The sequence below is a fragment of the Vidua chalybeata genome, chromosome 9, assembly GCF_026979565.1.
Source record: "Vidua chalybeata isolate OUT-0048 chromosome 9, bVidCha1 merged haplotype, whole genome shotgun sequence".
In the NCBI taxonomy this organism is placed as follows: domain Eukaryota; kingdom Metazoa; phylum Chordata; class Aves; order Passeriformes; family Viduidae; genus Vidua; species Vidua chalybeata.
The window spans coordinates 7,937,212-7,959,294 of NC_071538.1; the positions used below are offsets into that span (position 1 = coordinate 7,937,212).

At 42.8% G+C, this 22,083-nt stretch overlaps 1 protein-coding gene and 1 long non-coding RNA gene across 11 annotated transcripts in view; one reads left to right on the plus strand and one right to left on the minus strand.

Annotated features, from left to right (window-relative positions):
* Window positions 1-29: 29 nt before the first annotated feature.
* LOC128792185 (uncharacterized) lies at window positions 30-1,424 on the plus strand. Its single transcript, XR_008432334.1, has 2 exons — window positions 30-363; window positions 643-1,424. It is a non-coding gene; the product is annotated as an uncharacterized LOC128792185 (long non-coding RNA).
* Window positions 1,425-18,741: 17,317 nt separating this feature from the next.
* Window positions 18,742-22,083, minus strand: part of FGGY (FGGY carbohydrate kinase domain containing) — a 128,277-nt gene continuing 124,935 nt past the window's right edge. For all 10 annotated transcript variants that reach the window (XM_053950755.1, XM_053950749.1, XM_053950746.1 and 7 more), the window contains 2 exons: window positions 20,114-20,175; window positions 18,742-18,985 (listed from right to left, as the gene is read on the minus strand). In XM_053950755.1, the coding sequence (XP_053806730.1) occupies window positions 18,904-18,985; window positions 20,114-20,175 (144 nt within the window). In that variant the 3' untranslated portion in view covers window positions 18,742-18,903. The remainder of the gene's footprint in view (window positions 18,986-20,113; window positions 20,176-22,083) is intronic.

Sequence of the window (22,083 nt, forward strand, 5' to 3'; positions counted from 1 at the left end):
GGGGTGCGCTCGCGCCAATCACGGTGAGACCCGTTGGAGGCGGGGGTTGCCCTCACGGCCGCGCCGCCTCCGTGAGGGGCGAGTCGGGCCCGTGTCACCCGCCCCGGGCTGCGTCACCCGCCCCGGGCTGTCGTGTGGGCGGAACGCCATCGTGTCACCCGCCCGGAGTGAACTCCTGCGCCGAGAGCTGCCCCGCGTTCCGCCCGCACGGCCTGGGAGGCGCCGCTCCGTCCCTACATGGCGGGTGCTGCCCCTTCATAGCCCGCCCCGGCTGTCAGCGCTGCCGCGGGCACGGACGGGCCGTGGAGGTCACGGGTGAAGAGCTGCTGGTGTGGTGCAGAATTACCTGTGCTTAAGGTGTAGGTAGGTCAGGGTACCTGTACCTGCCACAAACATTGCTCTCAGAGCAAGGTAAAGAATTGCTTAAAAAATAGTTAAATTAAAAAAAAAAAAAAAGATGAAAATACCAATTCAATTATCTGGGGAAGTGAAGGATTAAAAGCACTCTAAGCGCGGGGGTGAGGAACAGCTGCTTTAACCGTTCTAGAGGTGGGAAATGTGCCCCCTTCCAAAAGGATGGATTGAGAAGGGTTGGGGCAGTTTTACCTATTCTTCATTCATATTGTAATTTTTTCTTTTCAGGCTCAGAGTTATCATTCCCCAATGCCCAGCAGACTCCGGTGCCTCGACCTGCCAGCGAGGTGTGAGCTGTTCCTCCAGAGCAGCTCCTTCCTGCCCCTAGCAGAGCCCAGGGCTCGCAGCCAAGGCTCTGCATCGAGCCCTCACAGCACATCAAACCCCACCACACGCCTTCTTTTCATCTTGCTTAGTTCACTACACGATAGCTAAAACATACGAGTACTTTTTTTGTTTGATCTCTTTTTTGTTCCAGAAAATACTGTATTTGTTTCACAGGAAGAGGTTAGCCTTATTTGATCAGAACTTATGGATGCCTGAGCCAGGATCCTGTCTGCTGTAGCACACTGCCTCAGACACTCAGAGAAAAGTCTCAGTACCTTACACTAAGGAGATGTGTTTATTCTGTCCCTTTCCTGTTACAGCGGAAGAACTTAAATTTTCCCTCCGCCAGCCTTTTTTGCTAATTTATACCATTATTTTTTTCTTAGCTGATTCAATTTTATGACCACTTCCATATTGCCTGTTGTTGCAGAAGTGTACAGGATGGCATTAAATACATCAGTATTTAGGTCAGCCTAAGAGTGGACTAAACAACTTGAATAATAACTGCTACAGACAGCATCTGCTGTTTTTTGTCTGTTCTTCAAGATACATTAATTGTCTGTTACTGATTCTACTTTACCTCACAGAGGTTAAAATTGTGGTGATGACATGATGGTATTTACATAACTATTTCCTCTCCTAGTGTTCTACAGAACTGATAAAGACTTGAGAGTGAACTTGGATTTCTGGAAACCCTATTACTGTTTCCTTCACCAAAGGTTCTTAAAGAGATTTGGTTGCTATGGAAGATTAACATAAATCCTTATTAAAAATAGAATAAGGAATAAAAGGTTTTTACAGTAAAATCCTCCTGAGTTCTGTGCTAGGAGTTGTAGTGTTTAGCATGCTCATTTTAGGTTTTTTTTTTTTGTATTTTTGTTCTTTTTAAATTTCTAGTAGCTTTTGTTTATTTTATCCCTCTTTACTTTGTAGTTTCCCTAATTTTATGTCCTTTCCCGAGGGTTGACCCTCATTCAGAAGCATCCAGCAATGATTATTGCTAAGGGAATAACGGCAGTGCTGGAAGGGTGATCCAGGCTGGCTGGGGCACGGAGTGAGGCTGAGATCCGTGTACAAACACGGCAGGTGTGCAGGTCGGGTAAGCTGGGATTATGTCAGCAGAGATGGGCTCACCCCTGTGCTCCCGGCTGCTGCATCCCGGTCACACAGGCTCCAGCTGGCTGAGTGCTCACCCAGACACAGCAGTGTCAGCACTGCAAGGGCTTGGCTGTGTCTGCAGAGAAATGAAGTCAGCTCCACACAGGAATCTGCCCAGTTTTTACATCTTTCATGTCACAGCTAAGCGGGGGCACGTCGGAAGCTCCCCAGCACTGGAGCTCAGCCGTGGGGCAGAAGGGGAACAAAGGGGTCTCTGTGCCTTATGGGGAGTAAGGTGGGTTGGGTTTATTTTGTAAGCCTGGTTGGAGATTTCTTCATGAGCTGCAGTTTATATGAATGTCTGTCAGTACGTTCTGGGTTTGTGCCAATCAAGGATTATGACCTATATTAACATCCCAGAAACAGGGGAGGCCAGCCAGGACTGCAGCTCAATCTCCTGATGTCTGCTATCCACCCTTACTACGTTTTAAAGTCAGGTTAAAGTGCTTCTCTCCACAGGAACTTATTTAAAATGTGTTCACTCCTCTTGACAGTGCATCCCTTGCCATCTTGACAAAGCACCTGACAATCTCTCAGTCAGGGCTATCTTAACTTTCTTAACAAAATAGAAGAATGGCATTTGCTACAGTAACTTAATTGCTATTCATAAAAATAAAATCCACTTCCTAGAGTGTTTTTTTATTATTTTCAATGGGACTTATGTCATTATATCCAGGAATATGAATAATACTCTGTTCAGACATAACTTGGTAGCTGGCTGACAAAAGCTCTGTATCCAGACACTTGAATTTTCCCATACTTTGTATGGCACATAAGCATCTCACTGGTAGTTTAAAAACAGTGTTGGAAAATCCTAATTACAGTACTGCATCTAAAAGAGATTTTCCAAGCACTTGGGAACAAAGATATCAGAATGTAAGAACACCGAACACTGACCCTTGGTGGTTAGTCACGTACTTGCACATTTCTTGCCTTTAGAAAACACCATAAAAAAATCTACCTCCACTTTCCAATCAAATTTAGTAGCTCAATTGATTTATTTCTGGAAGTCTACAATTCCTGAGCATCTTGCAAAAGCTTTAGAAGCATCCAGTAATCCCCATGGTGTTCTGTAGTACCGAGGCACATCTGAATTTTTAGATGCAGGAACCAGAATCAAACCAATTCCCAATATGTGTGCAATGATTTATTGCACAATACAAACTGCTCTGATACCTGCTGGCCCACTCATCCCTTCACACCCTGTCACAATCTCTGGCACCTTCCTGCCACTTTTGAATCAAGCTGTGTATTGGAAGTTATTCTGCTTTCATGAAGACAGCAGTGACTGTTTATTCTCCAAATGTGGCCAATTTAGAAGTTATTAAATGGAGTTCATTCAGCACAACTGAACATCTAAAAATCATAAAACAGGAATTAAAAAGCCACTGCTGTGAACCAGAGTTGTTTGACTCTCAGTGCCTGCTGGTCTCCACAGGTTTTGTTTCCCTATTGCTTTTCCCTGCAGATGCTCAGTGGTACTTTCCAGGTCAGTCATGCCCTGAGGGAAAAGGGAGCAATGTCAGGATGATGAATGTAAAATTTTTCACTCTGTTACTGAAGTATCTGTTTTGTAAAATACTCTGAAATATTCTCCCTGGCTGCTATAGGAGATGAAAGTCATTAAAATCTATTTATTATCAAAATAGTAGGAATTCTGGATATTTTGTATGTTCTGAAAATCAATACCTTGTCTGAGAGTATTTTCATTAAAGGAGTCTCATATTCAGGCTTTTCTGAAAGGTGGCAATATTTTCACATGGAATAAGCATCTTTCAAGTATTTTCACATTAGATGGAAATACTTTCATCACTTGAGGCCCTTGTTGGAAGTCATTCAACTATGAGAACATTTGCTTTAAATAAAAAGAGTGTTTAAGCCAGTGGGATTCCTGAAATTCCTGAGCCATTTATGCTCTTCTTTACACTTTTTTTAGCACATCTTAACTCAGTGAACATTTCCTTATCCCCACAGATTTAATGCTGGTAAGAAACAGTCATCTCATTAAAACTCTCAAGGCTTGGGGTAGCATTTCTAGTCTTTTATAATTAATTTTGTTTTGACTGGAGTAATTTCTAGGCTCCTTGGTTGCAGACTCCCAGATAGAATTATCTTAGCCCATGTGATACAGTGTGTATATACAGAGTACAAATGCATGCACACCTTTCACACAGAATAATAACATTGTTTACTATAGGAGCTTCAGCAAAAAATAATAACTAATGCTTTTCCAAATAATACTTAAGGTTTATCATATGCCAGTGAGGAAGGTATTGATAAACTGAAACAGAAAAGATAGAAATAGAGCCACAGAACCAAAATCTGTGATATCTCATTAAATTCCATAAAAAGCTGTATTGGAGACAAAGCATGTCTGAGGTAGAAAACTACTGACCTACATTTATAAAAGAGACTGTCACCAGATCTTGTCATTGCACATTTAGGCTTCATCCAGCAAGAGAGAAACGGTAACATCCTTAAGGAATGATCTGCCTCAACTATTTCAGGGAAAAATCTCAGAATTGGCAACCTTTACGAAGAGTGACTTGAACAGAATAAAATATTTACACTTCTACAGCATCATTTCTGCTCAGCAAAAGCCCAATTTGGTACTGCACCCTTCCCTCCCCTGCTCTCACTGTCTCAGTTGTTTCCCTAACATTTGTTCATCTCCCATCATACTTTTTTATTTCTGCCTTTTCATTGACTTTCTCACTGATATCTGCACTTCTATTTTAGTACCCTTATCTTTTTTTAGTGAACAAGGTCACAAGTGAGAGTGGGCTTTGGCAATTCCAACATTATCCGGCTGACGTTAATTGACATCATGGAACTGTTGGCAGTGTGATGGCAGCAGCCCCTCTGCAAACGCACATGTATTAAATGTCTCAGATACAATTTCAGTTTGTGCCCAGGACAAAAAATGCAGCACTGGGATATGAACTATGGCAGAGACCTGCTGGTCACGAACACAGTGACACTTTGAGATCCTGTTCCCACAGGTGTGCTGAAAAGGTGACTCCTAAGGCACCAGTTTGGAAGGTGGGGTTGTGTCCCAGTTTAGTGCCATACAGATTCTAATCCTGAGAGTATCCTCACACTTAATATTGTGCACCAAATACCTCCAGTCCTCACCACAGTCAGGGATTAATCCACAGGTAAGATCAGGAATGTGTGTTTTTCAAGATCAGGGAAATCACAAACTCAATTTCCAAGAAGTAACTCCTTTGATTCTGTGCCAGGGTACTGGTATGTACTGCCAGGGAAACTAATTCTGGTAATATCTCTAATCTCTCTAAAGAAAATAATTTTCAGAACTCTATGTTCCATTATACCAATTATATACCATTATCTTATTATTCAAAAACATTATTACCAGCATAGAAGATTCACCAAATAAGATGTTAGTTAGTTGATCATTATTTTTAAATGGAAAATTAAAACTAAGTTATTAAAGTATATTCATTTCTCAGCATCTGAAAGTTACTGTGAAAAGCACTAAAAGACATGTTTTTAAATGGAGTATTGGAAAAGTATTCTTTAGTGGAAGGAGAGTCTATGTTCAAAAATAGAAAAACTGGGTGAAAATGTCACAGCCACAATTTGCTATTGAATAGCACAACAGTGTCTCAAACCCAACCACAGCTGACAGAGTAGGAGAGCTACAGGTGTGTGAAGTGTGAGTTGTCCTGATACTGCAACATTTATATATTAAATAAACAAGTTATTGTGTACCTATCTGTCAAAACCGAGTTCAGATTTCCCATCATTTCTATTTTCTTGGTTTTATTTGAAAATGGACTTCAGTTTGCCTCAGAATTTTGAACGCATTTTCTTTCATGTTTGAAGGTTCTCTTGCTATGGCACATTCCAAAGAGGGAAAGCCAACTCCCACAGCAGGGGTCAGCCTCTCTTGGACAGACTGCCAGGGAGGTTGCAATTATATTTTTGGTTACTGCATTTTGCACTTGGATAGTTTTTTTAACATAAAGGCTAATCTTGTCTGTCCCTTCTGTTTGCATTTAGAGATTTCTCCCTTGCTTTCGTGCTGCTCTCCAACAGCTGCTCTGTTTTGCTCACGCACGGGAACCAGGGGCACACTGGTTCTGAGCTGAGCTCTGTGAAGCCTCCTACGTATCCAGCAACCCCCACTCTCACATTCCAGGACGGAATTCAGACACAGATGGGACTCACTGGGGGTGTGTCATGCAAAAGCACATCTCAGACAAAATCCCCTCAGTTTGTGTCAAAGGCCATCACGTAGGTCCTGCTCCAGAACAGTGCCAGAAGTGTTTCCCACCTTCACACCTCTCAGCCCCATCTTTGTACCTCACAGGCTCCATTTATGGTCAGCTAGGCTTTTGTGGAGTGCATCAAAAGACTGGATGTGTAAAACTGGGAATTAATAATGCAGCAATGCCAGTGGTTGGCATGTCCAGATCTGTTTGCTTTGATGGAACTTATTCAACTGTGCAAACTAAAATAGGCACAGAAGTATTTGCCAGCTCAAATTCCAGAGCCAAAACAAGGAACTCATTAAGAACAGACACTGGTCCTGGCACTGCAGTTGTGCTTTAAAGACCCAACCAAAGATCAAGCACCAACAAAAGCCCAACCTACAATTTAGACAAAATGATCCAGGATCCCAACTTTCAGGCATGTAGTGGGACCAAAATGTCAGCAAGGCAACAGGAATGGCTGGCCTGGGGCAATCATAGATTGACTGATTCAATGTATATTCACAGAAGTTTGGATTTTCTTGTGTTTATTATCTTCCTCAAAATATTCTGGAGCTATGTAAAAGGAACCTTGCTGTTATTTAACAGCCTTTCTCTGGTCAAATTCAGTTAGGCCAAATAAAATCTCAGTTTCCCCATTGAAGCCTGTGTGCTAATGGAAGTGAGAGAAGATTCCCTGCTGTCCTGCATCCAGCTGTGCCTGGGGCAGGGGAAGTGCTTTGAACGGCACAAGTGAGCAGTAATAGGCTTAGAGTGACATAAAAAATGGACCCAAAATCCTGTTTCTTCAAACGGTGCAGAATTAAGTCTGTAGATTCCAAGACAAGTGTGTCTGTGATAAGGTCTGAGTGACTGCAGTAGAGCCACAGCACACAGCTCCTGGCAAGCAGAATGAAATTTCTGGGCTCTTCCTACCTTTACAAATAATATCTTTTGCTATTACTTAGTTAGAAGGGGTTTCACCTCTGTTAGTACTAACCCAATGCTTGAGTGGCTTAGCTAAAACAGACTGACCTAATGTGTTCAAACCATTTTCCAGAGTATCAACATTCCTGTCTAAAAACCACAGGACTTGTACCTCTCTTAGTAGCCTTTACAAACTTAACACATTGAGCAGAGAACCTGGGAAAAGGTTGGAGAGAAAGAGCTGTGCTTGGAGATTTGGGGAGTTCATTAGGGTAAAGCATTGAATATCCTGGAGAGGATGTCACTGCCTATAGAATGTTCTCTGGACATTGGAGCCAAACTGCTCCAGCTTCTGCATCTGCCAGTCTGGCACCTTTAATAAGTAATTAAATCACACTGTGGACGTGAATATGTTCTTGGATAAATAATAAATGACAGCTCTCACACTGGCACGCGAGCACACAGGCATACCCAGGGCAGGAAATCACACACAGCATTTCGTTTGTTGCTAATTTATCTGTAACAAAGTGAGGAAGATGCCCTGGGGACTGGTGACTAACAAGGAGCATTGTTTATGCTACAAATCCCATCCGGTTATTAGGCTTTGAAAAGTGCTTTGTTTAGCTTATCAGTGCTTCAGCAGGAATGCCAGGGGCAGTATTTCTGTTCTAAGTGTATTTCTATTCCAATATTACTGACACATAAGAGGTTATGTGTTACCTGAGGGCTGAATATTCGGCTTGTGCTTCAGTGCCTTGTTGAATCAGGATCAGGATGGTGAACACTGCACAAAACCAAGCCCTGAACACGTGTCCTTATCAATTTTACAGCATTAAATTGAAGAACACCTTTACAAAAATCAAACCTTTCTCAAGGACCATAGAACACAACAAAGAATAAATACCCTATGGCATATAAATGCCCATAATTAAAAATTACCTCAACATGTTAGACCTTCTGCTTAAATTCTGCACTTCACTTAGGATGTGGACAAATTTGAATTACACAACCTAAGTCTGCAGTTATGCAATTCCAAAGTATCACAAGTGTCTGCCAAGTTTTAGAGAAGTTTCACAACAGGACTGATAAGCTGCTACTCCGTCAGGTGATCAAAATACCTCCAGTGTGCCCTTGATTCAAGTTAATATTTAAAAATAGGAATGCCAATTTTTTATTGCACTCAGGTACCTTTTCAATGATGTTAAATGACTTTTAGGAGAGAAGATTTAGAAAGGGAGGGCATTATTTTCAGATGGAAAAAAACTACATTTCATTTCATAATTTATAAAACCTTAGAGTCCCTTGCCAATAACTGGCAAATAAAGGCAACTAAATTGGGCAATTAAATTATTAATTGGCAAATAAGGCATAATTGGCCTTGCCAAATGATTCCACACCAACAGTGTCACTGACTCAGCTCCTCTCAAACATTCTTGCTAAGAGGAATGGCAAACTCAGCCTCATGTAGGTCTCCTGGACCACTGTAAGTGTTCATCCCTAACAACTTCAAATCTCAAAGCAGAGGTTGCTTTACTGAACAATGCCTCATGCTCATGGAAAAACCAATAAATGATTGTGAGCACTCGACATGCTGGGGTCTTTTTAAACTTTAATACCTCTCCTCAAAGATGCTGATGAGAACGGACTCACCACTGATGCTTTAGAGCTAAATTTCCGTGCGATAAAACTGGAAGATGTTGTGAGCTGAGCTGTGTTACAGAGATAAAGGTTTATACCCAGAAGCTTCTGGTGTCATAGCCAACAAACAGATCAGTGCTTCATGCCTTCCTTTTGTGGGCAAGAATTAAAAATTTATCAAATCTGGTGGCTGGGATTTAGTACAATGGGCTTGGTTTTGCAGAGTTCTACTAGAATTATTTTCTGAAATGCACAGCTTTCATTTGAAGCCAAAAGATGTGTCCAGATCTGAAAAGCTCCTGTTTCTCAAAAATCTGACTGTCATGGTTTCAAAGCCTGGCCCCCTGGTGAGGTACCTACATGAAGAATTCCTTTGTAAATCTGACCTGTGGAAATGTGACCTCAGTGAACACCTGTGCTGTGTGCTGAGAAAGGAATAGAAACATAAGGATTTGATTCCTGAAAAACTTGAAGGCTTTCTCTGGATCTTTGAATGCTAAGTCTGTTTTTCAGAATAATTTGCTTCTGAATTTGGGGTTTAGTTTTGGTTGGGCTTTTTCCCTTTCATTTCCTCAAAATGAATTAAATTTACTTCTACTGGACTAAACATTTTATCATTCAGTTCTGGCTGAGGATTCCCAACAACATATGGGTTAGAACCACCAAAGGCACCCAGATCCAAATATAAGACTGTGAAATAGTCATTCCTAAGGGCACTTGTAAAGTTTCCAACCTAAAATGTTAGGAGGAATAACAGTTTTAAAAGTGCTGTTTGAAATAACCCACAGAATTACTGCATCAGAGGAAGCTCCCTTAAAATCTGTCATTTTAGGCAAAGTCACACTAAATATTTTATTATGCTAGGACTGTTTACTGCCATCAAAACCTCAAAGCCTCATGACACAAACCCTGACTGCCATAATCAATCTCTAATTCAATCCCAGTTCAAATGTTCAAAGGCCAGCTCAGGATTTTGGAAGGGGTAAATTAGTTCTGGCAGCCTTACAGCAATCTCAGATATCATCTCTCTTCTCCTTCTATCAGATCCAGCTGGGCAGGCCCCTCATAACCATTGATGCTGGCTAGAGCCAACTCCAGCATCACTGGGAGTGCTTGGACTCAATAAATCAGAAATTTGATTATGTGCAGATAATCTTTTAAAAATAAATGACAGACTTGGCATGTTTTTCCCAGCTGATCGACTCAGGACAAGACTAAACCACTGATGTCTTAGCTGAAGGTGACCTCGAGTCCCTTTTTCCTCCCAAATGTTCTGTTGATGCAATTGGAGGAAAGAATGTCCATACCAGGTGAAACCAGGGCCACCTTGCCTTGGAACCTGCTGGACTCAGGAATTCCTAGCATCCATAGAATGCCCATGGCTTTACTGTGTATGTAAGGAACTGCCTGGTTTTGTTCCCTCTGGATCTGCCACCCCTGGTCATCCTGCAAGAGCTGAATGAGTTTCCCACCTTGCTTCACTCAATCTGTGAGAGATCACAAGGAAATTAAAAATGTGATGTCACAATCCTGGATTTGAATGATGATTGATTTTTATTCTTCCTACACACACACATATTATTCACACAGTGCAGGATCACTGCCTGGATCTTTGCTGTAATTCCTAGTCCTAATCAAATGCTCTGGGAGCAGAGCTTGAGCACTTGCAGGGTCTCAACAGGCCCTTGCACTCAAGCTGACAAGTTTCCAGCCCCTTTGCCTGGTGCCTGAGCTCAGCAGCCAGAACTGGTATCTTCAGCAACACTAAATATTCCATTTTCCTGTTTTCTGAGCAGCACAAACTCTCTTTCTGCAGACTTGCTCATGAGTCATCTGGAAATAAACCATAATCACTTGTCCCCTAGGAGTCATATATAAGTTAATTACTGTACAAGACAAGCTAATACAAAATACACAAGAGATTCCAACTTGTTGAGGTTGCAAAGGCAAGGGAGCCTTTCAGAATTTCCATTGGTTACAGTCTGGGAATGCTGGGCTTCCCTTGACTCCGTATCTATCGCATAATCACAAACACATTTTGTTCCCTTTGTTGTAGGAGACAAAACTAAAGAAATGTGGGTGTTATTCCTGTGCGCAAATAGAGTAGATACCTAATGGGCCTGTGTGTGTGCAGTGTTCGTAAACACAACTGCTCTGAGCTGCAGCTGACAGACACTGGACTGCTTGTCCAGCTAAGAGGATGTTCTGGATCTGCAAATGCCCCCCAGCCCTGCACAGGAAGTCAGAATGGAATGGGATGTGCTGATAAATTTTAAGTGCCACCGTGTTAAATAAAATCTGCTTGCCTGGAGTTCAGTGTCCTGGACTTGGATCTGACCATCGCTTACTCCTACCCAGCCATCCTTTGCTGGGCTATTGTGTGGTTGTTATCTCTGCAGGAGAGAATCTTATCAGTGCACAGAAAGGAAAATCTGAAAACAATGAAAAGGCCTTTGGCATCTGACATTTTTCTGTTGACGATGGAAACAAATACATTTATAACTTCACACTAAAGGAGCAAGATTTTTTTTCCAGTAGTTATAGAAACACTCTTGTTAAGGCTGGAAAAGCCCTCGAAGATCATTGAATCAAAGTTATGGCACATGAGTTTAAAACCTCCAGTTGCTCTTATTTACAGATCCTCATTAGAGGAGGAAAGAATGGTATGAATAATGCTGATTTATAATTACTCATTTGGTGAATTCATAGTTTTAGACCTGACTCTGGCAAGAGACCTGGTTTCCTGAACACTCACCTGGATTCTTTTTGCCATTCAGCTTATGGTACAGAGAGAATCCCATTCTGGCATCCAGGAAGGCAGAGAACACACTAGACTTTATTTCAGTACATTTAAGTGACAGACACAACTGCAGAGGAGGAGGGAAACAGAAAGGAATTAGTTTATGTGTGATATCTACGCTGAGTTTCTGTGACTCTCTGCTAATCACAGTAAATTATTATTAATGAACTGAATACGTCAATCAAATTACTAATTTAGTGAAGACTCTGCTCTAGATCTCTCCCAGGAGCCACAGCAACTCCAGCTGCCCCACCTGCCTCCAGTGAGCCCTTCTCCCAGCAGAAACCAGCTGTGGGCATTTATTCTGTGGGAAATGTTCTGGACTGACAGTGCAGGCAGTGCTTACACAGGCTACTAAACAAGGCATTCTTCCGGCAGCAATCTCAAGGCCTGTGTAAGAACCAGGACCAAGCCCTTCTCCCTGGAATTAATGTAGGTTCCCTCACTAGAAGCAGAAGAAATCCCATTTTTATATTCCCCGAAAAATCAGTAACTGTATTTTTATTTGCTCATTGCTTTCATATCTACAAGGTGCCACTTTTGAAATACCCATGAAGTCTTAGGCTGCCAAAAGGTAACAGAGGATCTCAGAAGATACTGTTAAATTACAATACAAACTTATGGAATGGGTAGAATGCACCATAAAATCACACAATTTGTATTCGACTATGCAAAAAACCCCAACCTATTACAAAAATCAACAATCCAATAATCACATTTGTAAGTGTGAAAGCTCAAGATGTAACAAACATGAAGTCTCATCTTCAAGCATGAACTCACTTCTGAGAAGACAGCTTGTCTTTTTAATCAACAGCATAAAAATCCAGCTGTCCCATAAAATTAATTTCTATGGGTAAAAATCAGGAGTAGGACACACCAGGCTTAGGTCTGGTTCTGTCCCACATTCCTGCTTCCCAAGTGAAACATTTCCTAAAATAAAACAGTGATCTAGGCATAATTACATTAGTTTGCAGTCCTATAAAATCTTTTTACACAAACAAAAGTAGTGGAAGTTCCATTTTAAACAATTCAGTAAGTTGGTTTCTAGTCATGCATAAAGGTTTTTAAAATGTTTACTGTTTTTAAGTAAATCTGTGTGGTCTAACAGAGGAAAATTGTTCAAAGACATCTCATCCCAATGTAACTCACTAACTGTTTATTCCAGCCCAGGATCTGTTTAACAGGAAAGGGACAGAACAGATTTAGAGGGTCCTTCTGTCGAGGCAGCCCCTGGTGTGGGCTCCTGTCCTCCCCCAGAGGAGGTATCCCATCTCCAGTCACTGGATAATCTGTGTAAAAGCCTAATTCTCCAGACAAACGTGTCTGCTAAATGCCTTCTTTGAGGCTCTGAGCCATATGGTTGAGATTACAGCATTTAAATATTTTTTCCAAGTGAATACAAGGATGAAGCACAGAAGAGTGGAGGGAGGTATGTCCATAATTGCATTTATAAAGGGATTTCAGGATTTTTAAGGCCCATGTTCTGCACCACTGGAGCCAGTGTGAGCTTGGCACCTTGAAGCAAGTGCAAGGTATATTTACAAGCCATTCACACTTTTTTCACCACGCTATGAAAAGATCTAAGTACAAAGGAGAACAAGGGGCCATGTTGTTAATGCTGGTGCAATAAAAGCACATTTTTATCTTTAGGATAAAGATAACAGAGCACAGCACCACGTCACCACTGCCACTATGCCCATCCTCTGGGAGCACAACAAATCAGTGGATCCCCAACGGCCAGGGACACCTCTGGGAGACACCATGTAATACTTCCCATTGTTTCATGTTTTTCTAACCCTGTTTTATAACATACAGGAAAAGGAGGCTTTGAACAGAACCCATCCAGGACAAACAGCAACCACATGGCCTTAAAACCTGTTTCAAATAATGCCTCAGTAGTTACAGTTTCAAGTACAAAGACAGACATAATAACAAAGAGCACCAACTTCCCTCTTTCCCTGGCCTGGTTAATTTTTCCTTTTCCATCTGTGAGTATGACCTAATGATACAGACTTTATTTGTATTTAATTTTGAGATCTGTAGAAGAGAAGTACCATATACAAGCTGGGTCTATGTTGTTTTTCTTAGCTGTACATACTTGGCCAGGTTTTCCTTCCCTCCACACCATTATTTACACTCCGGAGCACTGACTCCAGTGCGATGCATTATCCATGTTATGGCTGTTTATAGACTAGAAGTGGTCTCTGTAACATGTCTGTTTTTCATGTCTTAAACCAATAAAACTTTTACATTGGGCTTATCAAAACCATTCTGTGTAGATCTAAGTCTGTTGTGACTGAAATCAGTAATAAAACTTCTCTTGATGCCCCGTGGAACACAGCTAAGGCAACACTGAGCTCTCTTAATAAATTCCGCTCCGGTAAAAGTTTTATTTAAAAAATGTGGTTAACCCAAAGCTTTTAAAGAAGATTAATGTGGACTTATAAAAAATGTCTGATTTTATTATTAGTAGTAATTCATACAGTTTGTCCTGAAGTTTTCCTTTTCAGCTTCAGTTTGAACCATATGTTCAGGAAGTTCAACTGAAAAGCGATCCTTCAGCAATATTATTTTTTTCTAATTAACAATAACCACAGAGGTATTTTAGAGAAACCTACAGAGTCCCTCAGAAGGTTGTGGAGTGGGATAGATTAAAACAGGATTTTGTCTATTTTATGAAAAATTCACTGAAGCGCAAATGGGTCAGCTTCAGAGGAGTCCTTCCTTTCCTGTTCTACCAAACAAAGGATTCTGAGTGCAGCAAATCTTAAGTTTCCATGGGATTCTTTTGTGAAAGGCCCTGAAGGACTCTGGGATCCATCAGTGCCCCGTTGGCCTCGCTGGGACTGAGCACAGGCACAGCAGTGCAGCTGTGGGGATCCCCAGACTTTGATCCACCACCCCAGTGGGTCAATGCCAGTCAGAGGTGATGGGTGCCAAACACAAAGCTCAAGGAGAAGCTGGAAGCTGGGTGCCAGACTGGGCTCATACAGACTGGATGGGGATTTAGGAATAAACACAGCTGTGGTCTCAGCCAAACGCTCTGTGTGTGCAAACAAAACACAGGAGGCACAAAGATAAACCCTGCACTCAAATGAAAATGAGTAAAAAGCACAAGTAGGAGCGAGGTTCATAAAAATACCTTTGGGCCAAATTTCACATTCCCAGTCCTTGTACACATAATGTAACTGATGGCATCAGAAACATTTTTTATTCTGGATTTCAAACATGGTTTCTCTCCAATTCCCTTTCTCAGTGACAGCAGATGAGATGATGCTGGGTGCAGAACCCCTGCACTTAGGGCTCCTGGAGACTCTTGTTACAGCACAGCTCACAAACTCCTCACTGGCTGTTTTAAGAACAAAGATCATTGTTCTGCTCAACAGAACAATCCCATCAAAATGGCAGCACAATGTTGTGCTGCTGTTTTCACTGGGGTCCCTGTCAAGTTGCATCAGTTGAAATGCTGAGAGGTTTTATTTCCCTGACCTGTCACACTGCTCACTGTGCCCTGGAGCTGCCAGTCAAGCTGTGCTGCTTCTGATGAGATACTGTTTGTGCTTTGCTGAGTTTGTTGGTGGTGCCAGCCCTGACATTTCCTGTTTTCTGACCAGCACAAACTCACTGCTGTCACTGCATGTGCAGCCTAATCTTATTGTCCTCACGCTCTGCCCCCTTTCGCTCCCGAGACCTCTCTATGTTGTACTTGGAAATCAGCAGCAGTCTGGGTAAAACAGGACGTGGCAATTGGCTTTTCCAGAGGTACAAGCTGCTCCTTGGCTGTGCCTGCTGGTTTATCTGGGATAAGTGGCCCTGGAAGTCACTCTGGACAACTCCACCTTGATGCAGCTGCAATGCTTCTGTCCATGGGCACCCATATTCCTGAGGGCTTCAACCATGACCCAGGGAGCTTCCAGAGTAAGATCCACAGGGAAAGAAGCTGTGGAAAGGAAACCCTCCCCTAGCCGATCTGTAAATCTCTGCACATACCAGTGTAGAAGAGCAAAGGCTCCATTTCTGCACAGTCACTTTGCAGAGGAAAACCATGTATTAAAAATAAAGAATCACATTCATTTTCACAGTCCATTGTAGAAAGAGGGTTTATTAATCCTGCTAACTTCCCTGTAAACATCAAATAACCTCCAATATGTTTAGCATATCTTCATTTTTTAATTTGGTAGGTTGCTACCTGACCCCCTACTGGAGGCACAGTCCCTGGTTGGCAGCACTAACGTGCCCTCCCTGCAGACAAAGGTAATATTTACCTCTGCCTGCATTCTGACACATGCCAAACAATGAGCCTGAGCTCTTGGGTTCAGATTTATTTATCCTCTAATTTTCCCACAGCATTTCAAAACCCACTTGGGCTTGAATGATCCTGCAGCCATTTGCATTTATCATTTGACACATGTCAGATCAAACAGCTCTGTGAAATATCAAACAGGCCTCCAGCATTTTTCTTTTGTGTAGTTTATTGAATCTCTGGGATAATATTCCACAAAAAAAAAGCATGGAAGTTCCTAATCTCACCAGGCTCCAGTCAAAGGTTGCTTATTGTACTGGGGGGCTGGATACAGAGGAAAAAAGGAAAATGTTCTTCATTGTGGAACTGTGTTGCTTTTCACACCTCTTGTGAGAAGCAAAACAATAAACCAAGGAAACAACCTCGACCCCTAAGTGTTTATAAATCAGCATTTACTGAGTGAGCAGCACATAACAAATGGATTGAAAGAGACCCAGCGAGGAAAACCAGTCTGTACCATTGTGTGATCTACCTTCTGATGCAGGTACTGGCAATACTGTGGTGGAAGTGTTACCATCCTGCTGCTTCCAGAACCTTCTAGTGAAGGTGCTTCTGGAATTCTTAGCTGGAGAAGTCCTGCAGTCGCCCTGGCAGGGAGGAGAACACAGTGTGCCATGAAAAGCCTGGTTAATTAAAAAGCAGACTTAGAGAGGGTCAGGCTGGAGCTTTCAAATATCACTCAGATTTGAACTGCAGGATTTTAATTTGCCTCTAAAATTGCAAATCAGATTCCAGTAGAAAGCAGCTGGGTTTTCCCAGGTATTGCCAAATCCAAACAGTTCACACTGGCTCTGCCCTTTCTTAATGCTAGAATCCCAGTTCCCAGAAGGATTCTGTGTCAAGCAGAATACTTTATTTTCCAAGGCTGGGGCAACAGGGATCCCTTTCAGAAGGGTTCCTCTGGATACTGTACCATGATTGAACACTGTAGAGGCATTTGAACAGCACAGAAAGGTTCTGCATGCAAGAGATTTTAACTTTCAAAGTGCTTAAGAGACACATGGAACTGAAATGCATCAGAATGCAAAATAACCAGTTTCATGTGAACATTCAGTTTGCAGGTTACCTGTATGACAGGCTGTCATTCCTGACTCTTGCCTTGCGAGGACTCTTCTCCCAGGTGGGTCTCATGGAGATTTTTCTCAATACTTCCTCTTTGCTTCTTTGGAACCATCATATTATTGTCTTCTCCATGTGAGTGAAGCCTGGGCCTCTCTGCAGGACTCCTGGAGCAGCTGATGACATGGTGGTTGCTTCCCTTCTTTTCATTTGCATGATAAAAATCTGTCAGCAAATTGCACCTGAAGGGGTGAGGATGGCAGGATCTGCAGCTCAGGGGTCTGACTGACCCCAGCTGGGGCCCTTGGCCAAACTTCCTCAAGCCATGACTGAGGCTCCTCTTGGAATGGGGCAGTGGGATGGGTGTCACTGTGCTGCTGGCACAGGCTGAGGGACTCAGCAGTGCCTGGCATGGCCAAGGCACTCGATGTGGAACCCTCAGAGGGCAGTTTTACAAGAATGCCTCAAGGCACAATCAGAGTTTAACATTACAGTGCCCATCGACCTGCAGCTGAAGAGTGTTAGAACTCTTGAGCTTTAACATTTTACTGCTTGGCTCAATTTGAATTAAATTTTAATTTGAGAACTTGGCAAACCGAACAATTTGCTAAGTCTGGTATAACACAAGGATGGTCAGGCAGTCTCACTGCAAAATCCTGCAGCAGTGTTTGTGTTATCACAGCTGATTACTCAGCCACTGGGATACAGAATTCTCACAGCTCTGGTTTTAAAATGGATCATATGAAACTTGTAGGCACATTGGCTTGGAATAAAAATGCAACTATAAAGCACAAGTATCACAAGGGGAGGAAGGCATTAAAGGCCATGCAGGAAATGTGAACAAATCTCTGTAACTGTGTCGTGCAAGCCCACGGAAGGCACAGAGAGTCCTTGAACCCTGTGCATCTACACTTTACACCAAGTCAATGTGATTGTTTGTTCCCCTTCCAGACTCCCTACACCCCTCGTGCTAAATCTTGCTACCAGTTCAGCCAGAGAAACCGAGGCCAGTTTGAGGATAATGATATAAATAGCAGGAAGTTTATGGAAACTTTGCTGAAGTTGTTTGTGTTGAGCTGCAAAGAGGTAAAAGTGCTGGTGCAGTGCCAGCCAACCCTGCACATCTGTCCCTGTATAACCTGTACCTTTGCTATCCATTTGGAGTCTGTGGACTTCATTTTTACATACTAATTGCATATTAAAATAGAGATTTAAAGATTTATGAATACTTATTGGTTACAACACACTGGTCTCCAATTGCTTTTTCCCACTCTGTCTTTTCAGCTGACAGATTTTATCGTGCCCCTGAGTTGAGAGCTCTGACACCCCACTATGTCAGAGTCATTTTCTTGCTTGTTTCACTCTTTTTTTACAAAGTGTCTTCATTTTATTCCCATCAACTTTTTTTGTCTTTAATTATGTCCCTGAACTTGTAAAGCTGTTTCTCCTAACAATGGGTACTTTGGAAAGGGTAACAATTACTTTTCCATGAACTACAAGGCAGGAAGTGCATTGTTTCTTTAAAAAAATTACCAGATGTTTTTCAGGGCTGACTACTAACATTAAAAAAAAAGTCAGAAACTATTATTTTCCAAATAACCTAAGCATAATTTTGTTATTGTGTGACTCCTGTTTGCATTTAACTGGGAATTGCAGCCTAAGCCAATACTAAAGAAGGAACTTCTCTCAAACTAAGTGTGTAAAGTCCATCTATGTGAATATTGACTCCACGGCCTCAAGTCCATCTGACTAAATCATGTTATTCCTTATGCTGCTCCTGCCAGTCCAAATACTGGCATTGGAGTACCTGCAACTGATTGTCTTGTGTTCCCTGACTGGAACAAATGAATATTCCTTGTCCCTGTGTGCAAGAATTATTAACACAAAATACCCAGTGCTTCCCAGTAAAGTGACTGCATTTTATTTCTCATTAAAAATTAAAATGTATACTTTAAATGATAACAGGATATTTTTTACATGGACAGTACAGTAAGAAGAAATTACCCGCATCACACATGCCTGGAAATTTGCCTGCTGTTCCCAGCTCCCATGCCTCTGGATCACAAGCTGTTCATGATGGAGCGATACTCTCTCTGGTGCTCCACAAGCTTCAAAAATACTTCGTATTTCTTGTCATAAAATCTGTGTAAGAGTTAATGTCAGCAAAGCCTGAGATTTGAAGATTTAAATATATGTTTACTTGCTTCTCTTAGCATTAAAGACACTTTGACTCTTTCCTAGGTGCAGCTGCTGCTGGGGTCAGAGCTCTCCCTGTGCCCTGCTGTGATTTCCAGCTGCAATTCCACCTTTTGTTTCCCTACAGCCAGCTTGGCTTCTCAGACAGATTTCCCCGGAGTTCTCTGTCCTGAGAGTGAGGAGACACCGGAGCTTCCCAGAATTCATTCAGGTGGGAAAAACCCTCCAAAATCACCGAGTCCAACTGTTCCCCCAGCACTGCCAAGGCCGCCACTGCCCCGTGTGCCCAAGTGTCACATCCACAGGGATTTTACATCCCTCCAGGGATGGGGGCTGCCCTGGGCAGCTGTGCCAGGGCTGGACAATCTTTTCTATGAAGAAATTTTCCCAAATATCCAATCTAAACTTTCCCTTGCCCAGCCTGAGGCCGTTCCCTCTCCTCCTGTCCCTGCTCCCTGGGAGCAGAGCCCGACTCCCCCCCGGCTGTCCCCTCCTGTCAGGAGCTGTGCAGAGCCACAAGGGTCCCCCTGAGCCTCCTTTTCTCCAGGCTGAGCCCCTTCCCAGCTCCATCAGCCCCTCCTGGGGCTCCAGCCCGTTCCCCTGGACACGCTCCGGCCCCTCAGAGCGTGTCCTGTGCTGCGGGCCCAGGGCCGCCCACAGGCCCCGAGTCCCGCCCGCGTCCCCTCAGCCCGGGCCCGCCGCCAGGGGGAGCCCGCGCGCCGCCGCCCGTGGAATCCGGAGCCTTTAAAAATGTTAAATTACCCTTAAAATACAATGCAATGTAAGATAATCCTGAAGAACTACTGGGAATGCTCCCTTTAAATGTAACATTAATAATCCTTAAAATATAATAGAAATAATCAAACTTTAAAAAAATAATAGAAATAATCCTTAGGAATACAGTACGAACAATTTTTATAAAATATAATATACCATGATTCTTAAAGTATCTGTATGCTAAACACTACTGCAGTCGAGCAGGGCTGTTAAAAGACACACCCCAACCTCATCTCCAGACCCCAACTTTTATCTCCCTTGAACTCTCCCAGTGGAACACACCAGGACCAGCGTTACCTTTTATGCTCGTGGTTGGGCTGCACGACTCTCCCAATTTTCCCCATTTTCGCCATGGCCTCCTAGGAAAAGACAAACACCAACTGGAAAAGCCTGTTTTGATTTAAAATACTTTTTGACAAGAACAAGATGTTTCAAAACCAATCGGAACATTAGTGATGTATTTTGTTTCGGCTGAACAGGCCAGATGGCAGCAAATATGTTCAATCCCATTATAAAGTAGTCAAGAGAACAAAGCTCTGCAGACCCTAAGTAACCAAAGTCTGTTCCTCTCTCTCACTGGGAGTCCCAGGCAGAACAGAGTTATCTTTTATTATTTACTCTAACCAAAGGAAATGTTAAACATTGCATCCCCAGAGGGGAGGGTTCTCAAATGAAATGATACTGTACTTGAGATACTGTATCATATTCTGAAAGTACCACTTCCCTGCAGCAAAGGAGGACTCGAGGGTGCTCCACAAGCTGAAGGTAACCTGGGAAGGTTTGTTCTGCAGCTCACAGCTGCCCTCACATTCCAGCACAAATGTGCAAGAGGCAAACTCTGATCCTGCTCTGCTTTTGACCAAAATAAAGTCAGAGCTCACAGAATCTCCTGCAGAAGGAGTCTCTGGGACAGCCATGTGCGAAAGGGAGAGGGTTGAGTAATTTGGTTCCTTTCCTGATCTCTGTGAGATTCTGATTTTCCATGGATTCTCCCAAGCAATCCCACTGGAATGAGAATCACCAAAGTTAAGAGGCCTGAGCTCTCAGGATACAGTGGAGGCAGCAGACACTCACAAGGAGAATCAAAGCAACAGCTTTTAGGTGGGAGAACGTTAAAAACATTAAAGGTCAGGACTCAAGAGTCATTGTGTGACTAAATCAGGGTTCAAAGTTTCTAAGCAGGACCCTGAACCTGTTTTAATGCAGTGTCTAAGAATGAGGATGACCCTGGAGAACCCTGTGTTGCTGCTGGAACTTTCCAACTGGCTGCTACAGCTGGATTTTTAAAAGGTTTGGATGGTTTTACAGGCTGGAATACCTGCTCTGGTGAAATCTGTGCTTTCCACTAATCCAGCACTTGACAGCAGAGGATCTCACAGAGCTTCACAACGTGGAAGAGCAATGTCAGTGCCGTGTCACCAGCCCAGGGCAGGCTCTACCAAAGGCAAAAGCATTGCCAGGTGTGCAGTCAGGACTCCACTCTGCTAAGGGTGCTGATACAGCAGCAGGGAATATTTCTGTGCTCTCATATGCCCATTCTCCTTCATACGTGCAGAGGTTGATTGAACTTCGATTCCCCAAGAAACACCCTTGAAATAACACTTGCAGAGAGATAGTGTGTTCTTTTCCTGGGACATGTGAGCCTGCTGGCACTGAGACTCTGCACAGCAGCCAGATTAAAATACTGCCATGGAAAGGCTGATATCCTTCCCAGGAAGAGAAATGGGCATTTTATTCCCTGTCCTTTAACAGGTGACACTGACAATGCTCAAGCATTGTCCCTATTTACAATAGTCAGTCCCTTACACGGCCAGCTGGATTTACAGACTATCCAAAAAATGAATGAACAGTCAGGGAAAAAAAAAAAAAAACCAACCCAACTCAAAGTAGAAGGCAATTCCCTCTAGTACAATGGCTACTGCTTTTCCATTGTGCCTTAGGGAAAACAAAGCCCCCTCAAACACTCTCTCACTACTGGAAGTCACCTTCCTTTCTGCTCCCTGCTTTACACCTCCTTTTGAACTGCCCTGGAGACACTGCACAAAAATAAACCCATAACATCTGAAGTGTCTAAACAGGCAAATCCATTTTTTATCACAGACACAACAAAAATGAAAGGGAGGGCCAGACTTTGCATTCCCCTGTCTGTGCACACTCAGGCCCAGGACACAGCACCATTCCCAGGGGATGTTCTGCCTCTGACATGGGTGCTCCACGCACTCGTGTTCTGCTCTACTCTCACAGCTTCCAGAAAATACTGCTTCTCT